This window comes from Crocodylus siamensis, chromosome 2 (assembly GCF_052110815.1).
Source record: "Crocodylus siamensis isolate JL-2025a chromosome 2, ASM5211081v1, whole genome shotgun sequence".
Taxonomy (NCBI): domain Eukaryota; kingdom Metazoa; phylum Chordata; order Crocodylia; family Crocodylidae; genus Crocodylus; species Crocodylus siamensis.
Window position 1 is genome coordinate 198497651 of NC_143396.1, and position 22656 is coordinate 198520306.

Below are 22656 nucleotides of genomic sequence, written 5' to 3' on the forward strand. Positions count from 1 at the left end.
CAGGTCCTTTTCTGCAGAGCTGCTACTTAGCCAGTTAGTTCCCAGCCTGTACGTGGGAGTAATACACAGGACTTTCATGAGGTTGGAGTTATTACTTATTTACAGAGCAAATAATATATAGTTGTATTGGTAGTACAGGTGATAAATGTTAATATTCAAACAATATGGCTAGAGCCACTGGCTTACTGATTGGTAAAATATATGTTAACTGGAACTTCCTTTACCTCTTTATAAAAAAGAAAAGCAATGAAGCATATCTAAATTATATCTGGTCCACTGTAGAAGAGTTTCTAGATTAAAGACTACAGGCTAAGACTTTATTTTGTCAATACATTTCTTGGGCACAAAGAGATGTCCACTTATGGATATTTATTAATACAACATCTGCAAATGGAACTCTGCAAAGTAATGTCTGCAACTAATTAGGTTTATAAAACGTTTTTAGACTTGGGTACTTAAAATAGTAAGCAGATTTTAACTATGTTGAAAAATTTAGCCTTACATATTTTCTCAATTAGGTTTTAAACTGAAACAGCTTTTACATTTTTTGGTTGTATTTTATGAGCTTTTGCTTTTGAAATTTCAATAAAAAATATTCTCTCTCTTATTTTCTTTTCCTTTTTTTTGTTGCTTTTTTGGAGGATAACCCATTTATTATTTATTAAACATCAATCATGTGCTCAGTATGATATTAAACAAAGAGACTTGGGCCCTGTGCTAATATAGCTCACACAGAAAAGTATAAAATATGCTGATAGGATATTTACTTCTAAGTCTTGTAAAAAATCAAAAATAGCTTATTTTCTATTTTTGTGTGCTACAGAATGATGCATAATGTTGGTCTAGGATAAGAAACAATTAATAAAATTAAACACAGTTTCTAGTAAATAATCATGGAGAAACACTACTATAACTATAGATTAAAATTATTATTTCACTTATTCTGTATTAGGGTTTTACAGTGCCATGGTCTGTTTTTAACACCAGAACGATACAGGATATTTATAGTTTAAGCCCTCTATAGTCTTCTCAAAGTCATGTTTGGAAGAACATTAATTTCAAATTAAAATTTAAGGTGAATTCTTAGTTACTATTGTCTGTATTACAATATGCATAAAATCTGAAGTAAATGAATGCCCATTTTAGATGCTAGTAGCTCTCATTTCCTAAAATTGGAATTGGCTGTGTCCTCCAAGCTGCTTTTTAAATGCCTTTACAAATGCATTTCTAAAAAGCTTATAGTTTAATACATAATCACATTCTTATTACATTGTACACATACCTATATTCTGAAAGCCTCATAGAGAATATTATTTTAGGTACCAATGTTTAAATTTGATATCTACTTTCTTGACTCTACTTCATTGTTATGTAAAGATCTGGTTATAAATTTGAATTAAGAACCTATTCAATGAAAAGAATCTATTGTGCCTCTGCTGATGCATCGTACATCTCATACCAGTAACAAGTTTGGTGGCTTCAGCTCAAAGCCTGCTAAACAGTAAGTAGCTCAGCTTTAAAACAGTTAACAAACAATATCCTAAACTTGGCAACCTATATATTACATCTGCTCAGAAACACAAAAGAACTGTATGAACAGAAATCTGGATTAATTTAATTCTTGGACAGGATTTCCATCAAGCCCAGGTTGAGGATCTGGAGAAGGGTGTATGAAGTGCACTACTACATATCCCTTAGCTACCAATGAAGAAACTGTGTTCTTCAACCTGAGTATTTGATATGTGTTCTTTAATCTAAAATATTTATCAGCAGCAAGAAAAAAATAAAAAAGTAGTAAGATCCAGCATAATTTTTTATAGAGGGATTTATATACCAGATAAAATGTTGGGATGGGAGAATCTCCTGGAGCATTACCATTACATTAATATATTTTATTTCATACCTCAAACTAAAATTGAGATTGTATCAAAAGACCTCATTCACAGGAATGTTACATCTTACATACTATCAATCAACATGTATGTAACATTATTTTACTTATCATTTTTGCTGTATAAACCATATCATTGTAATTTACTGTTATTAAGAGAAGAAAACTTTAGTACATGTTTTTGCCTCAAGTGAACACCAATGTAAATCTGGATGCTGTAATACTTATTTTAAATAGCATGTTTAAGTGAATCAAAAAAAAGAGGAAAAAAAATCAAGATTTTCTGTGGGATTTCTACTTTCACTTTTATTCAAAATACATTTTTAGTTTCTACGTTAATCTACTTAGTCATTTGAAATGAATGTCTTATAGATGCATAATATTTTGATATTTTATATATATATATGTGTGTATATATATATATACACACACACACACACACACACTCAAACATATAGTACTACTGACCAATTTTCAAGTAACATGTAACTAGAGATTGGTTGTGAATTTGAATGACATTTTCCACCTGTGTGATAAATCAATGACCTATTCAGTATGCTGACAAACAATTTGCTTATCCCGAGTTTACACTTGAAAGGGATATACTATATTTCCTGTTGCTTATTTATATAAAAAAGTAAAAAATTAAGTAAAAGTTAATTTTGTTAAAATTACTTGAACTCAGATATTGAAATTACTTAATACTTTCAAAAGTCACAGTTAAGTATTTGATAATTTCTGCTAACAGTTGTATAGAGTGCAAAAAGAGAAATGATGCTTTTGAAATCAATGATGAAGTTTTAAATATATTGGCATAAGAATGTAGACATCTTTTAGCTTTGTAAAACTGACAGTTCGGTACTGAAACTTTATTTTGAAAAGATCAAAAAAGGATTTGCGTCTTTAGAAATAAAAAATAAAACAGGCATATTTAAAAAAAAAGAAGAAAAAAACTGATTGTTACCACTAATGAAATAGCTGATGACAAAATAGTAGTCTTTTTGATTTTGATCACAAAAAATAAACTGGTAGTGACAGGATATGATGGATAGATTTGACATCCTGGCAAATCACTGTCATTGATTCAATTATTCTAATTCAGAATAAAAGCTGTATACAGTATGTGTTTATGCTACAGTGGAGTTTTTTAAGTGATTGACATTCATCATATTAGTTAGACAGTTTTAAAAGCTATGTCTTTGTTTTACACACTGAGTTGTCAAGAAAAAAATAAAGTAAAACCTGGATTGCATAAGAAAACCAAACCATTTAACCAACTTTTGGTTTCAACCCCATCAAAATACATTATTATTGCATTAGATTAAAATGTTCTTTGAAGAGTCAATTTCCAATATATCCATATTGTATCCTATTATAAAGACTGAGTGTTGAAACTGTAATATAATCTTTGAGATGGTTGATTTGAAAGTTCAATGGAGGACAATATACTACCTTTTGAAATGGACATCAGCTTCATAATAAATAATACAAAACAGTTTAATTTACAGGTCAACACTGCCTAGTATTCCAAATACGAAGTCATATATAGGAGATGTTTAAAAATATGTAATAGTTTTCTATTTGGAGGTATATGTGTAAGTATACACCCCCCCCGAAAATATTCATAAGTTCACAAACAGTGTATATGATGGCAAAGAAACTTGAATTAGTTTTATTTCTGCTCTGTTTTAGACAAGCATTCTCTGATGCTCTTCCACAAGCTCCAATGCGCTCTTCTGGTTTTCTAGCATTAATGTAGCTGTCAGTTTGAATTTCAATCTTGAATTATGTCTGTTGACATAATTTCATAGTGCTGACTTCAATTGTTTAGGATTACTGTTTTGAACCACATAAGGAAATCAATTCTTTTTTCTATGTTTAGTAAATTCCACTCAAGTGCATTTTAATACATTTATTAACCCATAAGGCAAACTAATTATCTATAATGTATTCTTACTATGGAGAAATTCTTTCTTCATCAATTTAATTATTGACATATTAAAACACATGAAATCCTCTAAAGCATTACTTCTAAACACTTACATAGTTGATAAAATAATGTAACCCATTTTTAGTCTTAACAATTATATTTTCAAATATACAAAATGAGCTTTTAAAAAAATTGACACTTGCCTTTTAAACAACATTTAATAATGACTGCTTTACCTCCATTTATGTTAATTAAAGAAAATTGTATTTCACATTTATATTACATGCTTGATACAAATCCTTTTAAACAGATTAGTTTACTTGTGATAACACATCACAGTTGGCTTTGTTTGGTAATACATCTTGAAATTTAACAGCAAAAGAAATTTTAATTTTTTGTGACAAGAACAAAAGTATTATTCTATTTCAGTTGGGAATAAAGTCATCATTTGCTAATGTAACAAAACCTATGTTGTAAATATTTAAAAAAACCCAAACAAACCCAAACCTAAAATCTGCAAATGTGTCCAAAGAAATCAGAATGAGAAAATGAGGCACTATCTTATAATGTGCATTTTTAAGGACTGCTGGGTCAAATCATTAAGAAAAATATTTATATAAGTCATTAGCAGTCATAATTAGAGTGTCATATAAATCTGAGTGAAACTGCTAAGTAGAAATCACTAGAAGTCCAGGTGCTTCTTGCCCATGGCCATAGCACCACATCCTGAGCTCAGCAGTTTGGCGGATTCTGCCAGATCCTGTTTGCTTGAGCGGCTCACTGTGTCTGACAAGTCTGGAGGCAAATGCAGTCGCTGTGGCAGGAGATTTTCAGGGGGGAGGGAGCAGGGAGAAAGAGAGAGAGAGCGAGAGGAGAGAGAGAAAGAGAATAATTTTAATTTAATTTACTTTAAATAGCATATTTCAAAATGTATGCCTATTCCCTGCTGACCAACATTTACTCTCACATGTCAATTAATTTTTAGGAAGTTTCTCAGATTGATATTCAAACAGTCCTGTGCATTGCTAATGATATCCTACAACATACTGTGATTCTGCAGACTGGATTAAAATGTTTGTCACGAACATTTCCTGAGTGAACATTCAAGATTGCTAAACTGTGGTCCCAATCCTTCATTTCTTAAAGTAAAGGTTTCCTGAATATCAACAGTAAGACCGATCCCTTTAATGGACATGTCATTACAACATAAATATATTTACTATCTCCAGTGCTATGTACATAAATAGTGGCTGAGTCTGAAAAAGGAAACAATACGTAACTGAAGAAGAAAACTCAAATTAATTGTAATACTACATTAGAAGCTTGAAGAATTTTCTATTCCCATACTTGACTGCCAGATCTTAATAATTAACAATGATAGTACTCTGCATACCTATGGCACAGGGCTGTCAAACATGTAGCTTGCAATACTGCTCTATCCAGCCTGTCAGACTACCAAAGTTGGGGGCAGAGCCAATAGGGGAGTGCAGCCTACTGAAAAGTTCGGGCCCTGAGCCTCACTGGATAAAGTCACCGGTGGCAGAGGGAGTGGGGAGAGCAAGCAAGAGCTGTTCTGACACAGCCCTCCTTGCCCTGTGGCCACTTGGCCCTGCCACTGAACCCCTACTGCCACTGCCAGACCTGTAGCTGTTGCAGCTGCTGGTCCTGCAGATCTGGCCTCAAGGCCTGGATCTGGCCTGGGGTGAGTCTGACAGCACATTCTTACACACTCATACAATATTTAATGAATTTAACTTTGCAATCTCCTTAGAAAAAACTATGAAATCCATTTTAGAGATGAAGAAATTGAGGCAGGGATTTCATGGTTTATCTAATCATGAAGTTCCTGCTCAAGAAACTAGGTATTATCTTCCCACTGTATTAAATACAAATGCTTTAACTCCTGTTCAAAGTATTATTTCAAATGAGAAGTGTGCACTAAGGTACTTTTAGAGCAATGCTGTACCATTACTGCTTATTTTGTGAATTACAACTTACTTTCTGGGTGAGAGTGAAGTACAAGGATACATCACAGCCAAACAGAAAAGAGTTTTATATTTAGAGTGAAGTGATTTTTAAAATTGGCATTTTGAAAGAATAAAATCTAATAGTGGGAAATGTCTCTTTGTATAGATCTCCTGCTTAAATTTATAGTTCTGATGACAATGGGATATAGCAATGACAGTGAAGTTACACTAGCAGCATCCACAAACCCTGCTAAAGATGTATGCATGTTTGTCTGCGCTATCTTTTTATACTTTTTATGTTGTAACATTTAAATAGAGAAACCTTCCTTTTATTCTATTTCTCCTTGACATTTTTAAATACTTCTTTACAGACGCAGGAAAGCCAATGGAAAATGCCTTGCACGTTCTTTAAAATGCCATGCATTCACAAGTTTGTCTAGCTTTTATCTCAACCATATAGTTGATCCAATAAAAGGTATCACTCCCAAAAAATCCTTACCTCTTTAAAACATAAAAACTGATTGTTAGACTTGTCAGGCTGTGGAATTGTGCAACTGGTGGTAACCTATTTGCCTATTACAATTATTTTGATTAATCTACTAGTACTATTATTAGCTCGTGAGTTTGGTAGTCACTAAAAGCGATTTATGGTAGGGAAATAAAAGACTGTTTTGGAGTATGTGTTCTTCAAGGAAACAGGAAGCAATGCATGTGTTACAAGGAGAGTCAAAAGTCTGTATTCCTAGAGTAATGGGTCCTACTGCTAAAATACTGCGTGTATGGGTGCATGTATGGGTGCAGTTATATACTACACACTCTCCAGTGACAATGATAATGACAACTAAGGATTTGTGTATTATATTACTGTAAATTGCAGGTAGTATTAGTGTAGTGGTTCCCAACCCTTTCAGTCAGGGCACCCTCCACGACTTCCTTGAATGTGGCGACATTTCTGGTTGAGAACAACTGCTGGTGCTGCCTCAGCTTACCTCAGTTCTTCTCAATTGGGTGACAATACTTCCAGGTAAAACTGCCCTATGTGCCTGCTACACAGCCAGGCCAGGAAGGACTGTGGCATATGCACAAGGTCCTTCTGCATTAGGGCTTTCTGATAACTCTAAAGCAGGACAGAAGAACTGAATCAGCTGTAGCCCTTCCTGGTCTACCGTCCCCTCACCCATGCTCATCCTGGAAAGGGAGGCACATGAGTGGAAAGTCAGTTGACACTAGCTGCTGTGCCACAACTGGAGCTGAAAGGGCAAAAGAACTTCCAACATATGGGAGATATGGGAAAACACTGCTAGCATGCTTCTGACCTCATTTGGTGCCAAGAGAGGAGACTTCCTCTATGAGAGACAGGGGTAGCACAATCTCCATTCTTACTCCATTACTGGCTTCTTTGCCAAGTCTCTCTAATTCAGTGCATAGTCAAGCACACTCATCTCATACAGGAACTACCAATAGTGCATTATAGGGAAACAACTTTATTTCCTGTTAACCTGCACTGGATTCAAACTCATGACATATAGGAAAAAGATTCTCCAGCAAAATAATGCTGCTCTGAGCTATCTAGTCTCCCAGTAAGTACTAACTGCATATTTTCTATACATGTTACCTTGAAAAACTAAGTATACCACATGATCTCAAGGCAGACACCCTAAAAAATTAGGAACATCCAATTAGGTCAGGTGAAAATTTGTTTCAAGTGATGTGGTAATACCTCACACAGGAACTCTGCAGCAGCAGTGTGGATAGAATCCAATTCTCCAGGGCATCATTCAGCTAGTTTAACAATGAGATCTTCTCACTTCCTGCAATCCCATGCCTTAGACTACACACTTTTCAACTACATAGGGGCCCTTCAGATAGCCCCTTTCATTATACATAACTCCTTCAGCCCCCAAGTAAGCCAATCCTTTGCAATGAATGGTGCAGGGGCCATGTGGAAAAAATTGTATGTGAGCACACAATTTCAGACTCTATCGTAACACCTATGAAGGAGTAGGTTTAATTCAGGTTGTAAAGGCAACCTAAATCCAGGCCCTTCCTAGCTTTTGAATGTTTGACTGCAAACCTTTTAATGATCCTATGACATGGGTGTCAGTGTGTGCATGCATGAACATGCACATGTAATTTCAGACTTTTAAAAAAATTAATCAATAAAACAAAGTCCTTCATGTAACATTACATAAATGTAACTTGACATAAATATGGGTCATCACAGCAGGGTTGTAACTTTTAGAATCAATGCAGAGACTTCTGTCACTTAAGCTAACAAAGTAGCTCATAGCAGCAGTAGATTATCATCTACATGGACCAGAAAAATGAGAGAATTTACTAGTGGGTTTTAGAGAGATTTGCTGATCTGAGAAATGGTGAGACTCAGGAACATGCTTTCTATTCCAGCTTCTGGCAGGATACATCAGTGGGCACAGACTTTCTTCCCTACCCTAAATGTAACCCTTTTTGCTTTGCCTCTTCCAACTAGTCCTTGTCCTGTTCTTCACTTCCTGATCTTCATCTCCTTGCCCCAGTCCCATTTCATTCATTTAGGGAGTCCCAGTCTCTCTTCCACAGGGGTCTCATCCTACACCCAGTCTTCTTACCAAACAGATCCTAGTCTTATCACTCTGTACTCCTTGTCCCAGGCTGCAGTCCTGCTTCTCAGCTAATTCCACTTTTCAGCACCCATCTGAGCTATTACTCCACTAGCCCTGGTCCCCAGTTCCCCTCCTTTGTCTATCTCCTCTGTCTCCTGTCCCAAATTCCCTCCCGAGCTTCTTATTCAATGTGTCACCTCCTATTCATTACTCCCCAAGTCACATCTAGTTCCCTCCTCTAGTTTTTTGCCAACTTGCTCTCCCCTTACCCTTTACCCTTCATTTTTTCCCCACCTTACTTGTTCTTAGTCCCAGTCTCCCTCACTGGTTGGCACTGAGTCTCTGCCCTATTTCCTCCTCTGACTCCCTGTTGCAGTTGCTCCAAGTCCCATTCTCTATATGTATCCTGACTAGTCCCAATCTTTCCCCAACCCAGTCCCAGTTTCATGCTCCTTCCCACCACACTCCAGTCCCATTTTCTCCTTCCCATTTCCTCATCACAATCTACTCTCTTTAATCTCATTTGCCAGTGAAGCTCTTTTCCTTTCTCAATTCAAATGATGTAGCTTCCTTCTTCAGTCACTTTTTTCCTAGCAGCTTTTTTCTTCTTTGCTCTGAGATCAGGTTCCTGTACCTAAATCTGACACATCCCAAGGAAAATCTTGCTCAGCTGTGGGCAGAGGCAAATTCAGTGTGAAAAACTATAGTGCTCAAAAGAGCCAAACTTACAGAAGGTTGCTACTGAGCAAGTGTGAAGTGTGATTTTTTTTTCCGGAGGCTTTGAACTTGCCCAGAATTGGCCAGATTTTCACAGGGACAGCAAAAAGTACATTCCTCATACAAAGGCCTCACTCTCCCCCAGCCCAATTTCAAAGCATGAGGGAAACAGAGCTTTTCAAAAAGTTACCAGAATACATTCCCCCTAATCTCATTCTCAGAAATGATTGAACCATTTTGGCTGAAATTCTCTAAAAAATTCAGCTGGAGGCAGAACAACACAGAATATTTTAGCTCAAAATTATGTGAAGAGGGGTTATAAAAGCTTTAGTGTGGACAGTTATATTAGTATACCAGAGCTTTTGCTGGTACACCTTTTTTAATTGGGCAACTGATATAAAGCATATGGTAATTCCCTCCCTTCTGCCAACAGAACAGCCTTAAGAGGCTTTGCCAATACAGCTAAACCAGTAAACCTTTTATAGCATAGCCTAGGTCTCAGTTAATTATAAGGATTTTTGAAATTCACGGACATATGAACGAATGTCAGTCAGTAGACATGGTGACAGCAGACAGTGGACATAATGACCGAACATACAGATATCTAATCTGAGGTAGTATAACTAGGGGTGGGTGAGAAGGGCACCCATACCGGGCACCAAGTTAGGAGGGGTGGCAGAATCACCCCCACCCTTGTAGACTCCATTCCCTGATGGCAAGAGCAGCTCCATAGGTTACTTATACTGGGAATACCAAATGAGTCCCTGGCTGCTGCTTTAAGAGCAACAGCTGCAGAGAGTAGAGTATGAAGCTGCAGCAGCAGCGGCTCAGAGGGGGACTGTTTGGGAGTTCCTGCATGGGTAAGACTGCTGCCCCTACCTCCACTCTCAGAATGGTGCCCCCTCCTCACTCCTGGAACCACGTCTCCCTGCCCCTATGAGCCAGGTGCCACCTCTGCTCTCAGAGCCACACACCCTCCAACGCTTGGAACACTCAAGCTCCACTTCCCCCACGCTCCCCTGCAGGCTTGATGCCACCGCTGATCTGAAGACATAAAAAACCTCCCAAACATAGAAGAAAAAAGTAAGTAGCAGAACAATGAAGTGAGCCTAGAAAAGAAAGCTCTGTGGTATCTAGATGCTACTGTAATACAAATAAACAAACACCTCACTTCCATTTTTGTGGTCTCTGCACAACAAAGACTCTCTGGTAAAACTGTAGTGCATTTACACTTCTTTCATGGAAGTCACAGGTGAAATAATAGATTTTACTGCTTTAATACAGAATCATAAAATCATAGGGTTGGAAGAAACCTCAAGGGTCATCTAGTACAACCCCTTGTATGAATGCAGGATGTATAATTCCTCAGCCATCCTAGACTCTTCTTGAAAATCTCCAGTTAAAAAGATTCTACAACTTTCCTGGGCAAGGTGTTCTATTATTCTAGTTTTCTGATAATAAGAAAGTCCCCCCCCCAATATTTAATGTATATCTTTTTTGCTGCCATACAAGTCCATTGCTTTGTATCCTTCTCTCTGTGGCAAAGGAGGACAGTTGTTCTCCCTCTTTTTTATGCTAGTGTTTTGAAGACTTAAAAACCTGCTCTCTCCTTCCCCCTTATTCTTCTTTCCTCCAAACTAAATCCACCCAGTTCTCTCAACCCTTCCTTGTATGATCTGCATTCCAATCCCTTTATGATCTTTCTTGTTTTTTGCTGGACCCTCTCCATTTTCTCTACATCCTTCTTAAAATGTCTAGAACTATGCACCAGTACTCCAGTGGAGGCCCAACCAGCACTGGGCAGAGTGGTACTATCACCTCCCATGTCTCTCATGGAATATACCTGTTAACGCAGCCCAAAGTGCAATTTTTTTGCAACTGCATTATATTTCTGACTCATATCAAGTCTGGGACCTCACCAACCCCCCCAGATCTTTCTCAGCAGCACTGTTGCCTTGCTAATTATTCTTTATATTGTATTTATATAGTTGCTTTTTTCCCCAAGATGTAGCAGCTTATATTTGTCCTGAATTTCACTTTACTGCTTGTAACCCAGTTCTTCAATTTATCAAGATATTTTTGAATTCTAATCCTATTGTCCACAGTATTTGCAACTCCTCTCAGTTTTGTGTCATCTGCAGACTTGGTCAAGAAGCTCTCTATTCTTACATCCAAATCATTAACAGAAATGTTAAACAGCACTGGATCCAGGAGAGGCCCCTGTAGAGCCCCATTTGAAATCTCTTGCCATTCTGATTCATTTATAGTAACTGTTGGGTTGCAAATAAGCCAATTATGTATCAATAATTCTATTTAGCCCAGTTTACTTATGAATGCTATCATGTGAGATTGTACCAAAAACTTGCAAAATCCTAGTATATCATGTCTACTGTATTCCCTTTGTTTGTCAAACTAATTATTCCATCAAAATAGGAAATCAAGTTGTTTTGGTATGATTTGCTTTTAACAAATCCATGTTGGTGGCTAGTGATCACCACTTCCTCCTATAGGTGGATACAAATTAACTGTCTTGCAGTTTGCTCAAGTAACTTCACAGGTGTTGAAGTCAGGCTAAAGGAAGACTTTGCCAGGTGTCCCATCCTCCTTTTCTCCCCTTCTAAAGGTGGGCACTTTGTTAGCTCTTCTCCAGTCCTCTGGGACCTTAACTGTCATTCATGACTTTTCAAATATTAATGCAGTGGCTCTGCAATTTCTTTAGCTAGTTTCTTTAACACCTGGGATGAATTTTGTTAGGCCATCCTGGTTTGCATTAATTCAAAATTTTCAAAAACTTGGCCTACACTCATTATTTATTGTGATCTGAAGCCCTTTCCCCCCTTGTTTATGTTAATTTTGCTAGGTATTCGTTTGTGGTATTTTTTTTTTTGAAGACTGGCCAAAGTTATCATTGAGTAGCACTGCCTTTGAATCTTCTGTTAATAGCGAATCCTCACTATTGAACACTGTACCCACAGTTTCCCTGGTCTTTCATTTCTGGCTGACATTTATAAAATCTTTTATCTTTAAAATCTTTTGCTAGTTGCATAGGTATTTTAAAAATTCTGTTTATTAATTTATTTTTTCAACTTTGAAAAAACATCAATAACAGTGATATGATCTATAATGAAACATAATACTTTTTAATTAGCTAAGACATTTCACAGTCATAGAGTTTGAGAACATTTAAGTCATAAGTCCATTTCATAAAATTACTTTGAGGGCTGTAGGATCATCTCACACATGCATGCACACACAGTCTCTCTGGGAACGTTCTTTTAGCTATATAGAGAAATTTATAGTAATGTAATTACCATAATATATATAAAGTACAAAGTTCAGATTATTCAGATTATTATTTGTGTTCAGATTACTCATGATCACTGCTACCAATTTTGGTACTTACTGCAAGTTACTTATATTATTATAAAGAAAGAACATGATATCACATGTATGATGCAAAATCACTGAAACTCATCAGGTCTGAGCACCTTCTTATTACACCATGGCAAATTAGGAGCAACTCCAGTGAAGTTAACATAGTTATACTGGCTAACTATTACAGTTAGCTTTTAATACCACAACCGAAATTTTTTGGTAGGGAGGTAAGCAGACAAGAAACTCAACAGCTGTTTTCTACCTATCTGGGTCTGTGACCCCAAAATTGGTCAAAACAAATCATTTTATGAAACTCTATGTCTCACAATCATTTGAAGTCACTAAAAGATGCGGGATTTGATTCATGGGAAGTAAAAGTGACAGAGTTTCAGGTGTTGTGTGGTAGAAGGAAATTGAAGAGAGAGGCTAGTGCTGCATTAAGATCACTGCCTATCCTACTAACTAAAGTTGTCTCAGAGTCTCCTGTTACTTCCCCACCTGTCAGCAGCCATTCATATACACACTTCTAGGATTACCTTATGGGACACTTAATAATACCAGGTGAAATCCGTAACTATGAATTGCACTAAACATTATAAAAAGGTAAGACAGGAAGTGAAACTTCTTCTGTCAAATTCAACATGCAGTAGAACTGTAGGGAGGCAAATGACCCAATATGAGCTCAATAAGGAGACTACGGCTAGCAATTCCAGCAGAATAACTAGGGTGAGCAGGTCATTGATTTAGAGGGGACACCAACGTGGCCCCTTCTCCTTAGGAGTCTTTGCCACAGCAGGGGCAGGAACCAGGCAGGCACAGACCCTGCACCCAGCAGTGTATCTGGGAGACAGCAGGAGGTAGAACTATGCCCTTCTATAGAAGGCTTTGTCATGGGAGGCACAGCTGTGTGGCCCCAGGGTGGCGGGGAAAAAGTACAGGGCACCAGGAGGATCCCTGGGAGCCTGAATCACTGCCTATTTGTCAGCTGCAGTAGCCCAACCCCATGCTGCTACAGGAGCAACCACAGCAGCAGCAGCTGCCGCCTGTGGACAGCTCCATTAGGTAAGATGCTGCTCCCCACCTTCTCAGTAGCCTGAATAATATCCTCCTCCCTCTGTGCCCCAGGTGCTGAAAGAGATTGCTACAGATCTGTGGACAATTCTATTCTACCAACATTTGCCTTGAACATTTAAATTGTTGAAACTGTAGAATCATATATTAGCAATTACCCCAACTGAAAGATGACACCTTTGGAGAATGATATATCCCAAATAATCACGCATAAGACATTTGTTCAGTATCAATTTAGAAGAAACTCTTCTTTCTGAACCTTTTAAGACCCTCATCCTGCAATGAACACCACAATGGCAGAGTTCTTCAACTGCCTTGAGCGCTATACAGTAGGATTATATCTACTTTGCTTAGTTTATGATGTTGCAAGAAATGGGTGAGAGTCTAGTCATTGCGCTCCAAGGTTAAATCCTCAGCCTACTGGAGTCAATGGGAATTTTGCCAGTGACTTGAACAATTTCAGGATTTCAACCCTGTTTCTTCGTAAGTGTTGCAGGCTACAAAGTAAAATTCATGCCAAGTGTTCAGTAAGCTTCACTTCTGCAGTTCCATTAATGACCCAACCCAACAAGAAAGAGCTTCCCAGGTCCAGGGACTTGCAGGCAGTCTAACTATGATGTGGCTCTCTTTGGAGGAGAGGAAGGCTAGGTAACTTGGTGCAGTTATAACTCAGACACAGCTGTATATTAACAAGTCAAAGCAGAGATGAACAAATGGAGTTTCACTGATGCACAAATCAGCACACAATATTTTCAAAGCACACATGAAATTAAAAAAAAATGACTATTAAAAATTCTAGTTTCTGTTACGGCATTCTTAAAGAGCACAGATTCAGTTCTTCTCTTCTAAAAGTCTCTTTATGCTATATTTCATTGCAAGTATTTTTTGCTTCCCAGCTGATATTTCTTCAGCAGCACCATTCATGTAAAACATCTTAATTTGTACACACTGCCACAGAACAGGTCAGGGATTCCAGAGAAAAACATTCAAGGTTCTTTATTTTTTTCCACCTTCTAGCCAGGCTCTCAGGCTCCAATACCTTTAGTAATGTTTTTTAGTTTCAGATCTGCATTGCTGCCTAACACAAATATAACACAGACATAGAGGTCTGTACTTTCACTTTTTTGGGCTACTTAAGTCACACTAATGAACCCACATGAATTTTCCAGCTATGTCTTAATGAAAGCCAGCCAAGTAACTATGGATAAGTACAGGCATTATATGCTCCTATACACGTGCAGGGAGGCTGCTCTGATGCACTACAGTGTGTCAAAGCAGACTCGATTAATCAAGTCTTCTGGAGCATGGTAATTGCTATGCTCCAGCAGATTCCAGTCACGTGTATCAGCATCCCCACACTGAAAAATGGCAGCGGGCCACTTTAAACTAAAGCTCATTCAACAAGATTTAGTTCAAAGTGCTCCACCACCACTTTTCAGTGTGGGGACACTGATACATGTGACACTATGGGTGCTTTAATTAATGCGGTTCTCAGAGCTGCACTTATTAAAGTGCCCCACCCCTGGGAGCACATCTATAAATACCCAGAATTTCTACTGGGAGAATCACCATTCTCTTGGTAGAAGTGACAAGATGCAAGCAGTCATGCAATTTGTCCTGGGGGAAATGCATCTTCTCTGAGAGAAGACCTTCCAGATGTCACTGGAAGATCTCTCTTGTGAGAATGTTTCTGTGAGAATGGATGCTCGTACCTCCTGGCTTATCTGGAATGCAGACAAGACAATTTAAAACCCATGAGGCTACCTACTGGTAGGCAGGGAAGAGGATAAGCTGTCTAATAATGGGCTCCCCTAAGGGTAGGAGGGGCCCAGCGAGCAGCCCACTGGTGTCTCCTCACTCAAGAGCTTGCCTGTGTAGCTCTCCAGCCATGGGGTTAGGACGTATGTACACTTCAGCTTCCAGGATATTTTTCTACTTCTGTTTTATTTCTGATAAATTCTTACTGGTAGAAACAAAAGCCTGTCCATGACCTATGATTTAGAGTTTGTGATGAGTACACATTGGCTGGCTGGAAACACTCAGGTCTGAAGAAAGTATGTAAAATATAAAAGATCAAAAATGTAAAACTGCTCATATAGAAGCAAGTTAGAGTCCTTTCATGTTTTGAGCTGTATGGTGGTAACTTATACACATAAAGACAGTTCAAAACTTCTGAAATTTAATATGGAAATGTAAATCCTGTACTTCTTACAGAAACAAAGCACTAAATATTTCCATCCAAAAATACATAGATTCAATCAAAAGAAAAGATCACGATCACAACATACAGAGAGGACATATCCTTAACTCCAGACAGAAGCTGGCTCTTTTAGGCATAACATCATCACATGTTAAACATATTAAACCCCATATGGCACCCAGTTTTTCATTAGATACATTCATATTCCTTGATTCCAATACGTCATTTGGCTTTCATTCCACCTACTTAGTATGTCCTAAAAAATAATGTTTCCCCTTGCATTATAATAATACACATGCCCCATCTAATTTTTAAACCTCTGCTCTGTGGTTTTGATGCAACATCTCTAGATTACTTATCCAAATAGTCTAAAAAAACAACTAATTTTTCAATCCCTTTTTAATCGATATTTTTCATAACAAAATGATGCTAGGTTCTGTTTGTGTTTCTCTTGCTATAAGTTGCCTTGAGCCTTTCTTGGGAAGGTCAGCATATAAATAATATAAATAAATTAATAAAAATAAATAGTTTGCTCAATATTCTCTACACCCTGATAAAATACATGTAGTACAGCAGTTCAATGTAGTATATTGCATTTGGAAACATTTTACGGTGGAGACTGTGCCAGTAAGTAACATTTGGCATACCTTCAATTAAATGAAACAGACCATTCCAGTTTTTGGCTATATTATAATACTGATGTTCTGCTATGCCTTTAGCCACAGCTTAAAGGCCCTCATGTGATATTTGTTTGTGTGGTGAAAGTGCTCTTGAATGAACAACTTTGCAAGATGTCCCATGTGTTGCATTTTGCACTTCTAATTGCTCTAGCTGTAAAATGGACAAAAACTTCATAATAAGCTATGCATCTCAGGAGCATATTTTATTGGACAAAAACTAGTATTTATTGACTTGCCTCCAGGTCCACCTCTCTCAGCAAATACAATAGAAGTATCTGTTTTTTTTTCAAATTGTATTATAATTTTTTTAGTTAGTACAAATACAGCCAATATGCAGTTAAATAATTGCTATTTCTTTAGGGGAGAAAGCAATTTTCATAAAAGATGTAGTACAGAGGTTGCTGTCAAACTGGCTTTTTGTTGTTTGGGCCAAATTTTTCACGTACACTTAGAATGCATTGCATTTGCACATTATGGAGAGTTTTGTTATATTTTTATGAGATAAGGGCCGCTAAGAAATATGACAACATTTATGTGAATATAAGAATTTTAACACCTTGCATCTTATATGGTGCCTGTAGACATGCTGCAGGGCTGCTCCAACACACTGTAATTACAGTGCAGTGGAGCAGTGAGTCTGTGGGAACATGGTAATTACCATGTTCAAGTCAGCCTCCGTGTCTCGTGCATCAGTGTCCCATGTATCAGAGCGGGGATGCTAATACACGTGATGCTGCAGCACTTTAAATAGAGCGGCTCTCAGAGCCGCTCTAATTAAAGTGTGCTCCTCCACCCCTGGAGCATGTGTAAAAATGCCCATAATGTCATGCTGAATAAAATGTAAATCTTTGCTAATGCCATACTGACTGAGAAACTTAATACCTAATTTGAGCTTACTTTTAAATGACAGAAAAGTAAGGTCTTCACATTATTGTGGAAACAGTTCCAAACTCTCACTTCAGTGTTATAAAAGGGTCAGGCTATCATATTCAGGCCCTATTTGGTCTGAAATTATTCATTAAATCCTAAGACGGAGCTAGAACACAGCTAACACCAGACCTAATTATATGTAATGAAATGTTGTGCATACCTCATCAAACCATGCCCTTATGGGCTTAAATGTCTGAAGAGACCTATTTTTAAACTCAACTGCTGTGATCCTGTCCACATCACAATGTTACTAATATTTAAAATAAGTCAGGGAGCAACCATGTTACTGTCAGGTCCACACTCTATTTCTATTTTTTTAAGTTATATTGTTGAATGTATTATCTAAAACCTAGGGAATAGTATTGTTTTAAATGTTTTGCTGGTAAATGTTTTGTTTTTAAGTGGATTTTAAAGTGAAGTGCATTACATAGTTTGGGGGATTACACAACTACTAATTTCATTTTTACTTTTTAGGCAATTATAACTGAACTACATGTATTCATGATTATGACCATCTCATGTTAAAATGAACACATTTACCATATTAATATCAAAACTTTTCTTACATTTTCTAAAGTTGAAGCATTTTTGTTAAGTTCTAGTACTGTAAAAGAAAGCTTAAGAAATGACCAAAAGGATCCCCAACTGGAACTGGAAACATTCATGGAAACATTTCTTTTCACAGTAAATTTAGTAAAATCCCTTTTATACCTAAAACTTACTCTTTTAGTCTTGATTATTAGTACTGAATATTTACTCTGTCTCTTTAATGCAGTTTTGCAGAGTACATGCTTTAGGGAAGTGATACGCTAATATCTAAAACATTTAACAATTCAATGCAAGTTGTGTTGGCTTAGTCAGATAAGCCACATGGCATTGTTTCTGTTCTCAGACTAAATGAGTATGCATGTACTTCAAGTGTGAATTCCTGTGTCACAATTTAAAAGTTGCTTTCTGCAAACATTGGCTCATGCAATTTTGTAAATCTTTCTGAAACCATCTGTACTGATAAAATTTAATTATCTCAGTTTTGTGGAAAATGAAACTCAAAGAGATTTAAGACAGTGAAGGTAATTCATTTAAAAAATCTAAGTGGATGTTTGCTTGTTTTGACAGTAGTCAACCACCTCAAGTAACCAGTAATTAAACACTGGACAGTTATCTAAACAGTGTCTTTGACTACAGCTGAGGAGAGAGGAGAGGCAAATAAAGGTGACAAAGATTTGCACTTCCCCATCCTTTGGAAAATCAAAGATACGTCTGTAATCAGCAAAATTTAGAAAAGTGACAAGGCTGCTCTCATGTATGCTGCCATGTACTGGCTCTATTTTATAATCTAATTAAAATTCCTTCCTATTGTAAGCATACCCCTACAATGTGGAGGGACTTGGACTGACTGTTCTGGTTTTATGCCATCTGAATATTGCTTAGAATGGGCTGTCCAGTCTGGGTACCACTCCCTCCATTGCTTTCCTGTTGCTGCTGCCTGGGTCTCCAGGTTCCCTCACCCCATATCCTCCTTTCTCATCCTACCCCTCTCCCCCCCAAGCAAGACTGTGGCCTGGGCAGGGGATGCAGGGGCTTTGGTGCAGTATAGTAGAAGGACCTGCCCAATGTGGTTGTGGGGGTGGGGAGGCGTGCTGCTCCACACAACATACCTCTCAGAAGTTGGACAGCCCTGTCTTAGAAGAAACTTCAGCTGCTTATTTAGTGCCTGATCCAAAACCCAGTGTAAGAATAAATGTAAACTGTACACCCTTTATTTCAACTACGATCAGAGCCATGTTACACTAGGCTCTCTTGAAACACATGACTAGGGGCCTACTAAAATCACGATTTTGCAGAAATTGGAAAATCTGGCACTGCCCACAAAATTGGGCAATCTGAAATCATTGTGGAAAAAACAAACTTACTGAAAATAAAATGCTGACTCCCCAGAGGGAGCCAGCAGTCATCATGGCACTACAGCCTAGCCGCGCATCCTGCTCAAATGAAGGGGAGCCCAAGATGGCTGCCACTCTCGCCTCTCACTGCTGAGAGGACTGCCTGTCATGCAGCCCCATGCCTCTCCATGAATCAGCAGTGAGGGGCAGGGCAGCATGTCAGACAGCCCTTATAACCAATCAGTGGTGAACGGCAGGACTACCAGGGCCCCTTGGCCAGTCAGAGGCCGGGGGGGGGGGGGGGGGGGGGCACTGCAATCAGCCCATGAAATGGTGGCCAGCCCCATGATCTCTCCATGAAATCAGCCAGCTGCCTCCTCGAGTTGAGCAGACCCGTATAAATTACAGAGGAAACGTCCTGTCCTCAAGACTTTACAACTTAAGCAGATAAGACAGACAAATGGCAAGGGGAAGGATGTCTAACACACATTTTGGTTTGCAACTGTCATGTTAACGCCAACGAGTATGTGTATTTTTTAGTTTTTTTCCATTTTTTTGTTAGAAGGAATTAGCTAAATGAAAATAAATGGGCACACTGCAGGGAGTGTGTTAACTTGTAAAGAGTGAGGAAAAGATTAAATGAAGGAAAGAAGAGCACAGAAGCCAGTGCCTCAGTTTAAGTAGTGCTTTGTTAAGCTACAGTAATACTCAGACAGACAGATGTATAAAACCAAGGTGAAACCTAAACTGGGGAGCACAGAGAAAGCACAACAACCTAGCAAAACTGTTCAGATGTATTTCAACAAATTTCTTCTCCACAAAAATCCTCCCCTCCAAAACTGATGTGTGTTGCTTACTTTAGCTGCAAGTGAATATTACAGCTTGGCATTACCAATCCTGAAAAATGACATTTGTAATGGAAATATCAAGAGATCTCAAACATTAACAGTGTTGGTAGCTACTGCTATAATCCAGACAAAGTATACAGGTTACAATTTGATTTATAATATTTAACCTACCTATCCTGTTTAATATTTGCAGTGTAATAGCTCAATATTTGAAGAAGTAGGTTGTTTATGAAGGATAAAAGTAGAAGCAGTTCTGAAATACTTGCAATAATTCAGAAATAGACTGCTCCAGCACTGCCTCATCAGATTTTTTCTGGTTTTATGTATGACAAGTTTTTGGTCACAAATTTTCTCATGAACCAGTTTCAGAAATGAGATATATACATGGATATGTACTATATATATTCAGACTTACATATACATACTTACTTGCTTATGGTTGTATATAAGTTACTTTAATAACATAATGGCCAATATGTCTACCTACATAATCCCCCAACGTATGCAGTTCATTGCCCTAGGAAGCACTGAGACGCACTGTATGAACTGTATTGTACAAGTGCCAATGTAAAACACACATACAATATGTCCCTGAATAAATCTTTTTCTGGAGATCAGCATTATAGGTTTTGCAAGTTCCTGATTATGAAGAAAGAATTTTTAATAGGACTAAATGTAAGTGTTAGATGAGGGGTACTGTTGTTTTATATTGGGAGCAGCTCAATAGAACTATTTACTTTTTTCAAACTGGAGAGAATTAGTAAATTCCCATTGCTAGGCAGCCTAGCACATCTGTGAAGCATTTCTGGGCATTCAGAACTGAAGCATGTGCTGCCCAAAGGGAAGATTCATTACAGTATGTTATTTAGCCCTCTAACCCCCTTCCCCCAAAACACTACAAGTTCTTCAGTAACAGGAAATCATCTTTACTTTATGCAGAAACATATTTACATGACCAGAATACAACAATTAGCACACTTGTAAAGCTCTAGGGATAGGAACAATTTAACAGTTTTTTGAAGCAGACTAATTTTCTGGAGCTTTTAATCTTATTTTATTTTGGTTTCACAGGCATGGACAAGTTCTTCTTTGCTATAGGTATTTTCTAAGCTTGCCTGGCAGGATTCTGATGCTTAAAGAAACAGAATTATTTCATAACTTAAGGTCTTAATGTGCTATAGAGATGAAAAATACTGCATAAGAAATATAGCATTACAGATTTATCTTTTAAAACAGGATATTACTGATATTCTCAATGTATTATTGTTCATAAATACACAATAAATCATAAAGCAAGAGAAAATGTAAATGTTTTCAGTTTGAATATCTCAGCTCACCAACAGCTAAAAATTTCATACAGTCAAGGATGACTTCTATATTTACATACAAAACTAAGGAAAATGTCATACATAAGAAGTTATATATATTCCTGTTATCATTGCCTTCCTACAATAAAAATAATTGCTTTTCAATATTGCTATTATACAGAAAGTTCTGTTCCTAAAGCCTTCAAGTATTTATAGAAATCACATAATTCATATTTTAACATCTTACATGCTCAATGAAAATCAGTACATGATTTATATGGCCTATCTAAACCTTCAGTGAGAAAACCCTTTTCAGTGGAACTGAAGGATAGATAATATTAGATCTGAAGTCACTGCAGTGTAATTTAATACCCAGTGTATTGATCAATTTGTTTAGTTCTGAAAGCCTATATAACATTTTAAAAATCAATGATCAATATAATTTATGTAATCCTGGGTGTAAAAATCACATCACTTATCAAGCAGTCATGCTGAATTCCCGTTGGGAAAACTAGTAGAGCAAAACAATTAAACACCAAAAGAAGTGTTACTTCATAAAGGGGGCCATGCTAATTCAAAACTGTAACTTTGTTGTAAAGTAGTTTAAGTGGAATGGAAATTCTAATTCAAAATAATTAATTAAATATGAGTTATTGGAAACCGTTTATAATGCCAAACCCCCCCAAACAAATAAAAAAAACCAAAACAACCCCCTCCCCCCAGATTAAAGTAAACTTTTAACAATAACGGGCAAAAAAGGCTAATGATTTGTCCCAGGGTTTTCCCTGTATTTAAACATCTAAATAGATTTCTATAGATGAGATCAAGAGGAGAAATCTAGTTTGTATGAAAACGAAACTGTATTTTAAGTGTTATTTTCTTTTAAATGTTTATAACGTTGTAATTCTGATGCATCGATAACTATTTCTAACCTCACAATTGCTTCTATTTTATTTCTCTTTACCCTGATACGAGAAGTCTCTTTAAAGCAATAAGGTCTTTAAAGACTGCTACTGTTTAGAACTGTCAACAATCCAGTGGACTATACTGAATGAATGAAGCCAGTTAGAAAAACCTGCTTCAAGTTTTCATCTCAAGAAAGGCAAGGTACTTTTGAAGAGAGAGCACTTCATTTCTGAGATCTAGAAGCTTGCTGCTATTCAGCCAAAGACTCTTGACTGATGTAGGTTCTGACCCATTGCATGAAAACAGACTGGGGGAGGGGGAAATGTCAAGAAAGCATAATGTTTGGTAGTC

At 37.3% G+C, this 22656-nt stretch overlaps 1 protein-coding gene across 1 annotated transcript in view; it reads right to left on the minus strand.

Moving 5' to 3' along the window:
• Positions 1-1847: 1847 nt before the first annotated feature.
• Positions 1848-22656, minus strand: part of ELP4 (elongator acetyltransferase complex subunit 4) — a 259081-nt gene continuing 238272 nt past the window's right edge. The window contains exon 10 of the mRNA XM_090032796.1: positions 1848-4635. Within this exon, the coding sequence (XP_089888922.1) occupies positions 4504-4635 (132 nt within the window). The 3' untranslated portion in view covers positions 1848-4503. The remainder of the gene's footprint in view (positions 4636-22656) is intronic.